The sequence below is a fragment of the Pristiophorus japonicus genome, chromosome 20 (genome assembly GCF_044704955.1).
Source record: "Pristiophorus japonicus isolate sPriJap1 chromosome 20, sPriJap1.hap1, whole genome shotgun sequence".
NCBI classification, from domain to species: Eukaryota; Metazoa; Chordata; class Chondrichthyes; family Pristiophoridae; genus Pristiophorus; species Pristiophorus japonicus.
In genome coordinates, this window is record NC_091996.1 from 23,596,094 (window position 1) to 23,611,626 (window position 15,533).

Sequence of the window (15,533 nt, forward strand, 5' to 3'; positions counted from 1 at the left end):
CCAAAAGGGTTGAGTTCACAGATGTTTCGATGAAGGACCCGATGTTCCAGTCCTGAACTCCAGTTGAGGGGGTGGAGGATGCCTGTGGGTGGATTTTTTTAATGTGTGGTGACCGTTGCAAATCAGCCATCACACGGGCTTGACAGAGCTAGACCTTTATCCAGTGGCAAGGGTTAACCAGGACGACTGGAGACCTGCTGTGCTGCACGGGCCTAGTGCGCACACATCTCGTGGCAGGGGTGCGGCAAATGGGGTACGGACCCCAGAAGAGCGGAGGGCCAGGGGCAGCACGGGCCTGCCCACACCGCAATATATGTGCGCACAATCTTTGAGGTTGCTAGTGACTCCTCCGATGGATGTGCAAATAAGTTAACCCATGCCACGGATGCAAATGTAGCACTCCTCACCTCATGGGAATTCGGTGCACACTTACCTTTCTCATTATTGTGTGGCATCCGTTTATTTGTGATCGACCATTCGTTGATTGACCTAACGTGAAACTGTGAAGGCCCAATGTTCTCGGTGAAAAGGGCAGAATTTTCCCTGGAATGTTCGGTTCATTTCTTCGTGAATGTGATTACTTTGAAGGATAAAATAAAAATAGCTCACCTACCAAAGATGATGATTGGTGCGCCTTTTGGTTTTGAGGGGAATAAAAATTCACCTACTTACAGACTTGTTTTCTTAACTAACCCTGATACAGAGTCAGCCAGGCTTAGTTAATGACAGACTCAGTTATTAGTCAGAAGGCTGTATGTTCAAGCCACACTCCAGTCCAGGAGCACACAATCTAGACTGACCTGTATTGCATTACGAAAGGAGTGCTGCATTGCTGGAGGCGCCATCTTTTGCATAGGACCGACGCTCCCTTTGGCTGGTAGGAGTTAGATGTAGTCCTTACTACTAGGGGGATCAAGGGGTATGGCGAGAAAGCAGGAATGGGCTACTGAAGTTGCATGTTCAGCCATGAACTCATTGAATGGCGGTGCAGGCTAGAAGGGCCGAATGGCCTACTCCTGCACCTATTTTCTATGTTTCTATGAAGGAAAAGATGCCACGACATTATTCAAAGAAGAACGGGGGAGTTCTCTTGGTGACCTGGTCAACATTTATTCCTGAGCCAACGCCATCAAAAACAGATTCACTAGACTTTTAGCTCATTGCCCCGAGAAGAGCGCTTACTTAGGGAGTCTCGTGTTGGGCATGGGGACAATGTGGCCCACCCAACAGAGCTGGTCGAGTGTGGTCAGTGCTTCAATGCTGGGGATGTTGGCTTGAGCGAGAACACTGATGTTGGTGCGTCTGTCCTCCCAGGGGATTTGCAGGATCTTGCCGACACATCGTTGGTGGTACGTCTCCAGTGCTTTGAGAAGTCTGCTGTATATGGTCCACGTCTCTGAGACATACAGGAGGGCTGGGTTTCATTACTGCCCTGTAGACCATAAGCTTGGTGCCAGATTTGAGGGCCTGGTCTTCAAACACTCTCTTCCTCAGGTGACCGAAGGCTGCGCTGGCGCACTGGAGGCGGTGTTGGACCTCGTCATCGATGTCTAAGCAAGCGCTCTACTCTGAACCCCTACACGGCAAGCGAGCCCCAGGTGGGCAGAGGAAACGTTTCAAGGACACCCTCAAAGCCTCCTTGATAAAGTGCAGCATCCCCACCGGCACCTGGGAATCCCTGGCCCAAGACCGCCCAAAATGGAGGAAGAGCATCCGGGAGGCCGCTGAGCACCTCAAGTCTCGTTGCCGAGAACATGCAGAAATCAAGCAGAGACAGTGGAAGGAGCGTGCGGCAAACCAGGCTCCCACCCACCCTTCCCTTCAACCACTGTCTATCTCAACTGTGACAGAGACTGTAATTCTCACATTGGACTGTACAGCCACCCGCGAACTCACTTTTAGAGTGGAAGCAAGTCTTCCTCGATTCCGAGGGACTGCCTATGATGATGATGATCTCATTGCTGTTTGTGGAACTTTGTGTGCAAATAGGTTGCCACGTTTCCCTACTTTTAAAAATAAAACATTGATTACATTCAAAAAGTAATTCATTGGCTGTGAAACACTTTGCGAAATCATAGAATCACAAGATAGTACAGCATAGAAGGAGGCCTTTCGGCCCATCGAGTCTGCGCCGGCTCTTTTGAAGAGCAGTCCAGTTAGTCCCGCGCTCTCCCCATATCCCCTAGATGCTGAGAGGCTGTTTTCCCCTGGCTGGAGAATCTAGAAATAGGGGGCATAGTCTCAGGATAAGGGGTCGGCCATTTAGGACCGAAATGAGGCGAAATTTCTTCATTCAGAATTCTCTGCACCAGAAGGCTGTTGAGTATGATCAAGACAAAAAAACAATAGATTTTTGGTTTCTAAGGGAATCAAGGGGTGTGGAGATCGGGCGGGAAAGTGGAGTTGATGTAGAAGATCAGCCATGATCTTACTGAATGTTGGAGCAGGCTCGAGGGGCCGTATGGCCTACTCCTGCTCCTATTTCTTATGTTCTTACACCTGCGATCTTTTTCGGAGAACTCGCTAGACTATGAAAATGGGGTTCTTTATTTTTCTGTTGCTTGAAAGTAATCACTTTGCTCTCGTTGCCTGTTTACAGGAAATCTGCTTGTCCGACCCACCTGTGGTAATGACCCTGGTGGACGGGCCCACTGGAGAAAATGACAACCTGATCTGCGTTGCATACCGCCATCAGTTTGATTTAGTGAACGAAAGCACGGGGGAATCATACAGGTTGCACCATGTTGATGCGAGTAAGGTGAGTACAGAGCTTGTGATAAACAGCTAGCCAATCAAAACCCTGCGTCCTTACTCAACCAGCTTTACTTTGAGTGGTTCCGAGCTACTTCATTGGTCCAAAAATAATTTGGGTTTATGTAAGAAAACAGTCCATCCTAACATGAAAATACGATCTGAGATTAATATGAAAATAACTTTTATGAAATGAAAAGACAGTGTGAATGTACAGTCTTTAGTAGCACATGTAAACTTGAAACAGTACAGAGAAGAGGAACAGGGGACGACATGAAAATCTGAAGCATTATTCAGTTTTCTGTGTATTTTTGTAATATTGCATTTAATAAGGATAACATTTTAAACTTAAACAAGCAACACCTTTTCTTGGCTTGTGAGGGCTATTGCTTAAATTTAGAAAACAACAACAACTTGTGTTTATATAGCGCCTTTAACGTTCCAAGCATTCCAAGGCACTTCACAGGACAGTTATAAGACAAAAATTTGACACCGAGCCACATAACAAGAAATGAGGGCAGGTGACCAAAAGCTTGGTCAAAGAGGTAGGTTTTAAGGAGCGTCTTAAAGGAGGAAAGCGAGGAGGAGAGGTTTAGGGAGGGAATTCCAGAGCTTAGGGACTAGGCAACAGAAGGGACGGCCACCAATGATCGAGCGATTATAATCAGGGATGCTCAAAAGGGCAGAATTAGAGGAGCGCAGACATCTCGGGGGTGGGGCTGGAGGAGATTGCAGAGATAGGGAGGGGCAAGGCCATGGAGGGATTTGAAAACAAGGATGAGAATTTTGAAATCGAGGCTTTGCTTAACCAGAAGCCAATGTAGGTCAGTGAGCACAGGGGTGATGGGCGAGCGGGACTTGGTGCGAGTTAGGACACGAGCAGCCGGTATGATAAAACATTTTTATTGGCCTGCAGCCAAATTAATGCCCAAGAATCAGGGCAGACACAAATCTCTGGGTACCTTTAGCTGAATCAATGTGCAAGTTGACATGCAGCAGAATGACAGGGATTTGTTCTACGGCAAGAACAAATTGGTTGAAATTTAAATATCTCATAATTCATTAATAGAAAATGCTTGAAGTATGTAGATCTGTCAGCATCTGAATAGAAAAAAGGACACGTTAATATTTTCAGATGTAGACCCTTCATTCTGCTGAATGGTCTACTCCCTAGTTGTTAACCATTCTTACTAAAAATGAATTATTTCCAGTTTTTAGTGCTTATTAAGGCCTGGGATGTTAATGCAGAGGGCATGGATCACTTTCCATTTCCACTGGACTCCCAGGCCCAGTATAGCACAGCTAGATTCAGAGTAAGGTTTCCTCCAATGATGTCCCAGCAATGTGCCTCAGCCCCCAGCCTCACGGGAACACCCTCTATCGAACCAGTGGGGCACTTTTTTCCCATCTCTTTCGGCAATTTCGTTGGAGTCACACAGTCCCGTCATTGAGGGCAATGGAAAGGAAAGTCAGGCCAGAAAGGTAGCCATTCGGCCCATCATAGCTGTGCCGGAAATGGGCGGCCAATCTGCCACCCCACCTGTTTCCCATCCCTCCCAAAAAGTTGAAGTCAGCTCTTCCGTCTCCATGGTTACAATGGATAGTTACCTGGGAGTTGCAACTTCTGATTGTGAAGTTATGTGCTGTGAGCTTCACTGACGATGTACTGAGAAACGTGCTGTTAGGCCAGTTATAGGATGTTGTTATCCTTCAAGTCACGTGCTGCTCTATCCTCGTTTCTGTGTAATTTTCTCACGACCTTCATTATCTCAGCACTCCCAGCTGAGTCAATGCATCACAGGAGCGAAAATAATGGAAACACCCAAAATAGACCTCGCTTTGTCCATCTGACTCATTCCAATAAATATATGTTTATCGTAAAAAGAAACATCTGTTTTTCACCAATCAAAATGCAAAGCTGCTCTTAGCAAAACCAGAAATATGGCAAGTCGGGATAGCACACGACTGCAGTATAAACCATCTGGGTGGAAGAGTTCATGGCAGCAGCATTGCCATGTGGTGCAATTGATGATGATGCACTGTAATGTATTTGCTTCACAGGTTATTCGCTTAAGAATTCATAGCAACACATTGCTATTAAGAGCTAGTTGGTTTATTAGCAATAGGTTTAACAATGACACTACACATTACCAGTTCACCCACCAGGCTCACAATCACTTGCCTCATCATGAATCCCCCGAACCCAACTGGCTGGGATTTTATTGAGTCTTGTGAACGTCACAAGCTACTCCCAGCTCAACAGCTCTACAAACCTGTGAGCGTACTCGCAGGTGCATACATTACACTGCACCTTCCTCATACTGTCCTCACGGCTACAAATGTCCCAGGTTCAATTGCCGCTCGTAACCCACCTGCAGGTGTCTCCAATTCTACCTGTAAGCACTAGATTTGCTTAGATAAATGGAACAAAGATGTATACACTTTGAAGCCTGTGTTCAAATGGCTCAGCAGAGATTTTGAGCAGCCTCCGTCCATTCGTCAGCCTGAGTGCGGAAACACCTCCTTTGTTCTCAATAATTTCGGCTTCTGTTCATCCCGTTTGCTCCCTCCTGCTAATTGTGTGATTTACCACGCTTGCACCTTTACCACTGCAGTGATTGTTCCCCAGTATTGTAATCTTGGCATTTGGACACGAGCACCCGTAGACGCACCTTCGAAAATGGTTTTGAATCGAATAGCTTCAATTTCCTGTTTCTCACACAGCGATGACAAACTCATCATCAAAAGTTCTGACTCCTGGCGATCCAATCAATAATTGTAACCACGGCAATTTAACTTGCAAGGATGCCCTTCCTCATTGCCTTTTTTCCCCTCCTGAAGAACGTGCTGCTGAAAGCTCACGCACTTCAATCATCGCTATGGGCCCAAGTTTGCCCAGGAGTTGCTGCTAATTTTTTGGAACAACTAGATTTTTTTGCAGTAGTTTAAAAATCGCAATTCTTCCCATTTAATTTACTCCAGTGTAAGTGAGTTAGTTAGGTTTTTTTTGAGTTTCGTTTCTTTTTCAAAAGGGGGCGTGACCAGCCACTTCCGCCTATTTTGGCCATTTAAGCAAGTTTAGACAGCTAAAAGTTACTCCAAACTAACTTAGGCCAGCATATGTGGCCACTTGTGTCCACACAAAAAAACTTTGCGGCAAGCTAAGAAATCAGTGCAGGTAGTCAGAGATGGAGGGCGGGGGGGGGGGGGGGGGGGGCGGAGGACCGGAGGGAGGTGAGAGGAGCTTGCAAAGCACTAAACACCTTAACAACAACATAATATGGTGGAATTCTACATTAGGATGGAGAATGAAACAGTTAATTCAGAGACCATGGTCCAGAACTTAAAGAAGGCTAACTTTGAAGGTATGAGGCGTGAATTGGCTAGGATAGATTGGCGAATGATACTTAAGGGGTTGACAGTGGATGGGCAATGGCAGACATTTAGAGACCGCATGGATGAACTACAACAATTGTACATCCCTGTCTGGCATAAAAATAAAAAAGGGAAGATGGCTCAACCGTGGCTATCAAGGGAAATCAGGGATAGTATTAAAGCCAAGGAAGTGGCATACAAATTGGCCAGAAATAGCAGCGAACCCGGGGACTGGGAGAAATTTAGAACTCAGCAGAGGAGGACAAAGTGTTTGATTAGGGCAGGGAAAATAGAGTACGAGAGGAAGCTTGCAGGGAACATTAAGACAGACTGCAAAAGCTTCTATAGATATGTAAAGAGAAAAAGGTTAGTAAAGACAAATGTAGATCCCCTGCAGTCAGAGTCAGGGGAAGCCATAACAGGGAACAAAGAAATGGCAGACCAATTGAACAAGTACTTTGGTTTGGTATTCACTAAGGAGGACACAAACAACCTTCCGGATATAAAAGGGGTCAGAGGGTCTAGTAAGAAGGAGGAACTGAGGGAAATCCTTATTAGTCGGGAAATTGTGTTGGGGAAATTGATGGGATTGAAGGCCGATAAATCCCCAGGGCCTGATGACCTGCATCCCAGAGTACTTAAGGAGGTGGCCTTGGAAATAGCGGATGCATTGACAATGATTTTCCAACATTCCATATACTCTGGATCAGTTCTTATGGAGTGGAGGGTAGCCAATGTAACCCCACTTTTTAAAAATGGAGGGAGAGAGAAAGCAGGGAATTATAGACCGGTCAGCCTGACATCGGTAGTGGGTAAAATGATGGAATCAATTATTAAGGATGTCATAGCAGCGCATTTGGAAAGAGGTGACATGATAGGTCCAAGTCAGCATGGATTTGTGAAAGGGAAATCATGCTTGACAAATATTCTGGAATTTTTTGAGGATGTTTCCAGTAGAGTGGACAAGGGAGAACCAGTTGATGTGGTGTATTTGGACTTTCAGAAGGCTTTCGACAAGGTCCCACACAAGAGATTAATGTGCAAAGTTAAAGCACATGGGATTGGGGGTAGTGTACTGACGTGGATTGAGAACTGCTTGGCAGACAGGAAGCAAAGAGTAGAAGTAAATGGGTCCTTTTCAGAATGGCAGGCAGTGACCAGTGGGGTACCGCAGGGTTCTGTACTGGGCCCCAGCTGTTTACATTGTACATTAATGATTTAGACGAGGGGATTAAATGTAGTATCTCCAAATTTGCGGATGACACTAAGTTGGGTGGCAGTGTGAGCTGCGAGAAGGATGCTATGAGGCTATAGAGTGACTTGGTTAGGTGAGTGGGCAAATGCATGGCAGATGAAGTATAATGTGGTTAAATGTAAGGTTATCCACTTTGGTGGTAAAAACAGAGAGACAGACTATTATCTGAATGGTGACAGATTAGGAAAAGGGGAGGTGCAAGAGAGTGGTGAGAATATGGAACTCGCTACCGCAGGGAGTGGTTAAGGCGACTAGTATAGATGCCTTTAAGGGGAAGCTAGATAAGCATATGAGGGAGACAGGAATAGAAGGTTAAGCTGATAGGGTTAGATGAAAAGGGGTGGGAGGAGGAGATGGTGGGACACCAGCATGGAGCAGTTGGGCCAAATGGCTTGTTTCTGTGCTGTACATACTATGTAATGACAGGACTCCATTGCAACGCAAGAGTTGAGGGGTGGACAAGGAAATGATTTCAATCCCCATGGTGGGGATAAGGTGAGCTTGTAACTACTGTTGACTTCCTGACGATAGCAGCAATACCAGTTGAAAATTCGAGGTGATGAATCACTAGCCCCGAAGAGGAACTACACACCGGGCACCAATGTGGTTTTACCATTACTGCCAATGCCAGACCATGATACTGCTTCTGGTTACTGGGGAGCGAGGTCGGGGCGGGGTGGTCTGCTGTCACACGTGTTTTCCTGCTGTCTGTTTTGTTAAGCCCGATTGATCCAACACCAGTATGAGCAGCGGGACTGCAGACTATCAGCAGGATTGCATCTTAAGTGCGACTACAGACACACCGATATATCTAAGAGTCACTCCTTCCAACAGTTTAGAACATTCTGACACGTATTAGAGCCTGAAATATAGCTGGGATTATCTTTTATTCTACCAGATAATTGATTACTTAGATTGAGAAATGCAGACATTCTAATGACTCCTACAGTTTGTATACTGAACATGTTTGTGTATTTTGATACTTTTGCAATGTTCTACATCTATAAACTGCAACGCGTTAATATTCAAGGAGCGACATTTCTGATCGGATTGTAAACTTGTTGGAACCTACGGATCTGTGTCCATTTAGCAATGATACAGCTCACAAGTCGAGTGTGAATGCTCGCCAGTGAGATCCGGGAGGTCGTTATCTTGCCGGTCTCCATTGTCAGTGTAACTTGCAGTTGTGTCGGTACCAAGACACGGCTGAAATATAGAAGAGTAACCTATGATATGCTGGATTTACCCTTCCATGTTGAGACCTTGTTCTAAAAGTTAAGACTTTCCACATTTCTTATCAACACTATGCACTACCCATACCCATTATCATTGCAGGTTAATTTTGTTGCAGCTATTGATGTGTATGAAGATGGTGAAGCAGGACTATTACTCTGTTATAACTGTAAGTTCAAAAATTCATGTGTTTGCTTGCAACTTATCTAATGGCTGTAAGGGTTTAGTCTTTTCTGGTATTTCCTGGGGAACAAGGAAGGTGTTGTCTATGCAATGGTTCTAGATTGGATGTATATTCCAGCAAACCAGACTCCCCACCCACCCTTTCCTTCAACCACTGTCTGCTCCACCTGTGACAGAGACTGTAATTTTCCTGTATTGGACTGTACAGTCACCTGCGAACTCACTTTTAGAGTGGAAGCAAGTCTTCCTCGATTTCGAGGGACTGCCTATAATGAATGATATTCCAGAGTACAGTGCCAGCTGTGGCTCAGTGGGTAGCACCCTCGCCTCTGAGTCAGAAGGTTGTGGGTTCAAGTCCCACTCCAGGGACTTGAGCATATAATCTAGACTGACACTCCCGTGCAGTGCTGAGGGAGTGCTGCACTGTTTGAGGTGCCATCTTTCGGATGAGATGATAAACTAAGATGTCTGCCCTCTCAGCTGGACGTAAAAGATCCATTGGCATTCTTTTGAAGAAGAGCAGTGGTGGGTTATTCTTTGTGTCCTGGCCAGTGTTAATCAGCATCACTGGTCATTATCACATTGCTGTTTGTGGGAGCTTGCTGTGTGCAAATTGGCTGCTGCATTTCCTACATTACAACAATGACTACACTCCAAAAGTACTTTATTGGCTATAAAGCACTTTGGGATGGTCCTGAGGTTGTGAAAGACGCTATATAAATGCAAGTATTTTTTTCATTGTCCAATCTGGCCATTCATAAGGTTGAATGAGATGGTGCTGGAGCATTGAGGCAGTATTTCAATAACGCAGCAACATTGCCATCAGCTGCATCAGTTCCTGTTCCCCAATCACCGAGGAAAACACCACAGTCGGTTACTTACCAATCATCGCCTTGCCTGTTTACGCCTCTGTAGTGTGGACTCTGCTCTGGGCCAGGCCTTTATTTACTATCCTAATTTTCGGGAGGCGCCCATAGCGTAGCGTGTTGGTGTACCAGCACACCACACTGTGAGCTGGCCCGGGCATCTTGTAAAAGTTGGTTGCAGAGCACCATTGGCAGAGGGTTGGCACCGAGCACCTGCCTGCCCTCTGGCCGGTGGAATGTTCAAACCTTTAAAGTGCAAAACGCCAGGATGGATAAGTGTAATGCAATTTTTCTGGAATTTCAATTGTCTTCACCTTCCCCGTACCTTTGCAAACTCCTCATGTGACAGGAGTTGCAAACCCATTTGACAAATATAGCTTACAAATATCAGATTTCTACACGTTAAACTACTTTGAGATTTTCTTTTTAGCTCACTTTTGATAAAATAAGCATTATCCAACTTCCTGCAGCTAGTTTAACCTGTTTCTGTTTGGTTTGATGTCACGACGGTGAAACAAATTGAAGTTTAAAATTTGACATTGGCTATTTGTTTGGGGCGTGCCTAAGTTAATCTAACTCACTCTGTGTTTACGCATCGTGGGCTAGAAATTCGTCTCGGGCAGCGGCGTGAAGCAGGCAGTATCGGATCATCCGCTCATTATACTCAGCGCCTGGGATTCGATTCTGTTGCCTGCAGTGGATGCCAGCATCAGGCGCTGTGTATAACCGGCGGCATACTGCCTGAGACGAATTTCAACAACAACAGCTTGTATTTATATAGCGCCTTTAACATAGTGAAACGTCCAAAGGCCCTTCACAGGAGTGTTATGAGATAAAAAATTTGACACTGAGCCGCATAACTAGAAATTAGTGCAGGTGACCAAAAGCTTGGTCAAAGAAGTAGGTTTTAAGAAGCGTCTTGAAGGAGGAAAGAGAGGTAGAGAGGCGGAAAGGTTTAGACAGGGAGTTCCAGAGCTTGGGGCCTAGACAACTGAAGGCACGTCCACCGATGGTTGAGCGATTATAAAAACGTAAGAAATAAGAGCAGGAGTAGGCCATATGGCCTCTCGAACCTGCTCCGCCATTCAATACGATCATGGCTGATCCGATCATGGACTCAGGTCCACTTCCCTGCCTGCTCCCCATAACTCTTTACTCCCTTATCCCTTATAATCAGGGATGCTCAAGAGGGCAGAATTGGTGGGGGGGGCGGGGGGGTTGTGGGGAGACGGGCGATGTTACGGAGGTGGAAATAGGTGGTCTTAGTTATGCTGCGGATATGTGGTCGAAAGCTCATTTCAGGGTCCAATATGACACCAAGGTGGCGAACAGTCTGGTTCAGCCTCAGACAGGAGTTGGGGAGAGGGATGGAGTCAGTGGCTACGGAACAGAGTTTGTGGCAGGCACTGAAAACGATGGCTTCGGTCTTCCCCAATATACAATTGGAGAAAATTTCTGCTCATCGAGAACTGGATGTTGGACCAGCAGTCTGAGAATTCAAGGCCCGCATCGGTGTAATGCCTGTAAATGCTGCGGGATAATTGTCTGGTCACAGCTATCCTGCCGTTAGATAATGGTGAACAGCAAAGTATACGTTTACCATCGGTTTCGGCACACAGTCATTTTGTCATAAAGCTACATTTAAATGCCGATAGTGTTATGTGCCAACAGCTTTGCAGAACACTCCACCGTTACACTGTGCTGATGTTCCTCGGTTCCATTGCACACAACAAGCTGACAATATTCTATTTGGACTCACCAAGAACAATTTCACTTTGCTAATGCTCCCACTATTATCACGGTTTCAGTGCCTCTGACCTTTTTTCCACTTGCTTTACTGGGGAAAGAATTGTGGAGCAGCGTTTAGCTAGTACAAAGTCGTACTACATTGTGTTAATCGCAAGTGGCAATGATTTACTTGGCAGCCGGTGATGGATTTCAGCAGTGTCGGGCAGCCCGAGCTGTATGTCAATGTAGCTCTGAAGTCTGTGCCATTGTGAGACACTGGGCAGAGTATGCAAAGAGGGCTTTTCCATTTCAAGAATTAAGGAGAAAGATTCTTTCTGCCCTCTTAATGACTTTCTTCTTTGGCCAATGGCCCAGGACTGAAGACAGCGATGAGGCTGCCAGTCGTAAAGCAAAATCTTCAAACCTGCGTAACATCTCACTGCACATCTGAATGAAGCTGAGTGGAAAAAGAAACATTAGGTGGGTCAGGAAGTCAATGAGCTATTGGCAGTTATGGCCACAAACTAACCGGGTAACCGGCATTAAATCACTCACCTTTCTATTTAACTGGGGCTGATGACTCCAGTCCCGGGATGGCGGGACTGACCTATCAAGAAAGACTGGATCAACTGGGCTTGTATTCACTGGAGTTCAGAAGAATGAGAGGGGACCTCATAGAAACATATAAAATTCTGACGGGGTTAGACAGGTTAGATGCAGGAAGAATGTTCCCAATGTTGGGGAAGTCCAGAACCAGGGGTCACAGTCTAAGGATAAGGGGTAAGCCATTTAGGACTGAGATGCGGAGGAACTTCTTCACCCAGAGAGTGGTGAACCTGTGGAATTCTCTACCACAGAAAGTTGTTGAGGCCAATTCACTAAATATATTCAAAAAGGAGTTAGATGAGGTCCTTACTGCTAGGGGGATCAAGGGGTATGGCGAGAAAGCAGGAATGGGGTACTGAAGTTGAATGTTCAGCCATGAACTCATTGAATGGCGGTGCAGGCTAGAAGGGCCGAATGGCCTACTCCTGCACCTATTTTCTATGTTTCTATGTTTCTATGTAGTATTTCCCTCCATAGATAATCAAGCTTTCCCTGTGCATCACGCGCGTTCCCAGTCCCCAAAGATCAGTATTATTCAGCAAGCAGTGTAGATTGACAGTGCGAGGCCTGCTCACTGCACAGCTCCACAATCTGGTTGCTTTGTCTGTTTAACGGGCAGTTTGCAATGTAGCGTGTGGACCACGTCAAAAGCATTTGTCAATATTTAGATGACTTTAGTTACGTGGAGAGATTGGAGATGCTGGGATTTTTCTCCGCACAGCAGAGAAGGTTAAGGGGAGACTTACTAGAGGCGTTCAAAATCATGAATGGTTACGACAGAGTACATAAGGAGGAACTGTTTCCAGTGGCAGGAGGGTCGGTAACCAGAGGACACAGATTGAGGGTGATTGGCAAAAGAGTCAGAGGTGAGATGAGGAGAGGTTTTTTTATGCAGCAAATTATTATGATCTGGAATGCACTGCCTGAAGGGGTGGAGGAGACAGTTTGAATAGTAACTTTCAAAAGGGAATTGGGTTAATACTTGAAGGGGAAAAACTGCACGGCTTTGGGAAAAGAGCAGGGGAGCGGGACTAACTGGACAGCTCTTTCAAAAGAGCCAGCACAGGCACGATGGGCCGAATGACCTCCTCCTGTGCTATAAGAGTCTGTGATTAGAGTTGCTTTTATTTTATATTTGCTACACAGAGTCAGAGACACTGGATTAGGGTACTCCCCCAGCAAGTCCCTCCTCCTGCCTCTGTTCATTCACTTAATTCCAGCTAACATTAAAGTGATACAGTATTATTCTGTTCTATTACAGATGTCTGTTACTACAAAAAGGTGTGTCCCTTTAATGGTGGCTCTCCATTAATCCAGCCTTCAGCTTCTGACTTCCATTTCAGCTGGAATCAGGTTCCTAATGCGATAGGTATGAACGTCTGCTTATTACCGGCTGACATGCAACACATATTATTGAGAAGGTGCTTCACATTTTTCAATTGCAATGAAAATAGTCGCTGTGGATTTTCTAAAGACTATTGTGATTAATTGGATGATGCATGAAAGAAACAAACGGAATTCAGTTGTGAGGTAAAACCCTTTTATGGTGGGTATCGTGTAAACCCCCCCCCCCCACCCGATGAGGAGCAGTTCCCTTTCCCCTTTGACCTCGCTGCTACTTCACAACTGTAACTGGATGTTGGTTGATTGGTTGCCTGCAGTCGGAGTGTAGAGCACACTGTAAATTCAAAATGGAGTGTAATGCATTTGCTTCATGGGTTCTTTGCTTAAGAATTCATAACAACTCATTGTTATTAAGAACTAGTTGGTTTATTAGCAAAGGTTTAACAATCACACTACACATTACCAGTTCAGTCACCAGGCTCACAGCCATCTGCCACATCGTGGATTCCCCCGAACCCAACTGGCTGGGGTTTTATTGAGGCTAAGCCACTCGCAATTCAACAGCTCTGCAAACCTGTGAGCATACTCACAGGTGCATACATTACACGGAGCAAGATGCAAAATGGCAGCTATCGCTGCCCTATCGCTGGCTCAGCATCACGCTTATATGAAACTAAAACAAAGATACTTGGAGGCACGGTAACACTGTGTTCTGGAACTGCAGGGTCATTCAAAATGTCCGCCTCGCTCTCCCGTAGCAAGATATAAAGCATCATTATTTTTAACTGCGGACTTTCGAAGGGAATTTCCATTTTGATGAAATGATTGATAGATTTTTTTCTAGGCAATCCATTAAATCTGTGATTTTATGATTACTTCAGTTTTGTTCCCCTCCTGTTTTCTCCCATGAGGTATGTCCCTCTGATCCACCCTATCCTTAATGAGAAGACAGAGACCAGCCCTGGCAATGCATGTGGAGATTTCCAATGGAAACTCTCACTTGTTGGCTCTTGGTCCACCTCTCGAGGGCTTTGGTTGAACATTGCAAGAAGGACACCCCTCAGGAAATTTGGCCTCAGCCCCTCAGATAACCCAGTGGCAAACTCACCCACGACAGCAGGCCCTTAAAACCGTATCGGTAAATTCTGGGTATGACCTCAGGCCTCCTGTTTCCAAATTTTACTGACAGTCGGAGATGAATTGACACCAGTCTAAATCCAACTTGCAAGTAACAGGGATATGGTCGCATAGTGATTATGTTACTGGACTAGTAATCCAAAGGCTTGCATTAATGATGTAAGTTCAAATCCCATGACGGCAGCTGTAGAATTTAAAATTTGGTTAGTTAAATAAATCTGGAATTAAAAAAAAAACTATTATTAGTAAAAGTGACCATAATACTATTGGATTATTGCAAAAACCCATCAGGTTTGCTAATGTCCTTTAGGGAAGGAAATGTGGCCTATATGTGACTCCAGACCCACAGCATTGTGGTTGAATCTTAACTGCCCCTCTGAAAGGGCTCAGTTGTACCAAACCACTATGACAAAGTCAGCACTGTGGGAGTACCTTCATCAAAATTTCCAGCGGTTCAAGAAGGCGGTTCACCACCACTTTCTCAAGGGCAATTAGGGATGGACAAATAAATTGCCGGCGATGCTCACATCCCATACACGAATATGAAAAAAAAAGTTCACTGCTCAGACTTGGGTTTGAGAGAAAATAAATCTTTTGTGCTGCAGGTTTCATATCCAGACCAGTGGTTGCAGCATTAACCTTCTCTTGCATGCTCCCATGTCGGTCAGTAAGAGTATGTTGGAATGTACAAGAAAACTCTGTAAACGTTATGACAACACTTTCTTTTCCACAGTCTGTGCGTTTCCTTATATCTTGGCTTTCACGACTGATTCTATTGAGATTCGACTGGTTGTGAACGGAAACCTCGTCCACACAGCTGTAATGCTTGAGCTTCATCTCACGGCATCACAGGTAGGAGACTCGGTGATTATATATTGACGCATTTGTATTCTGCCAAACGATATAGTCCCGATGTGTATCATCTCGGGCTATATGCCACCGAGACAGTGCCTGGCCCATCAAGGAATGGATCGACTGGGAAACAGTAACATAGTTGTGGTCTAATGACATTTGAAATCTTCACTTTTAAAAGGAGGGAGTATTTTTTTTAAAAG

The 15,533-nt window shown here is 45.3% G+C and overlaps 1 protein-coding gene across 1 annotated transcript in view; it reads left to right on the forward strand.

The window, feature by feature from the left end:
* Nucleotides 1–15,533, forward strand: part of garnl3 (GTPase activating Rap/RanGAP domain like 3) — a 526,019-nt gene that overhangs the window by 447,857 nt on the left and 62,629 nt on the right. Inside the window, exons 22-25 of the mRNA XM_070863382.1 lie at nucleotides 2,600–2,758; nucleotides 8,717–8,783; nucleotides 13,259–13,366; nucleotides 15,212–15,330. Of these exons, the coding sequence (XP_070719483.1) occupies nucleotides 2,600–2,758; nucleotides 8,717–8,783; nucleotides 13,259–13,366; nucleotides 15,212–15,330 (453 nt within the window). The remainder of the gene's footprint in view (nucleotides 1–2,599; nucleotides 2,759–8,716; nucleotides 8,784–13,258; nucleotides 13,367–15,211; nucleotides 15,331–15,533) is intronic.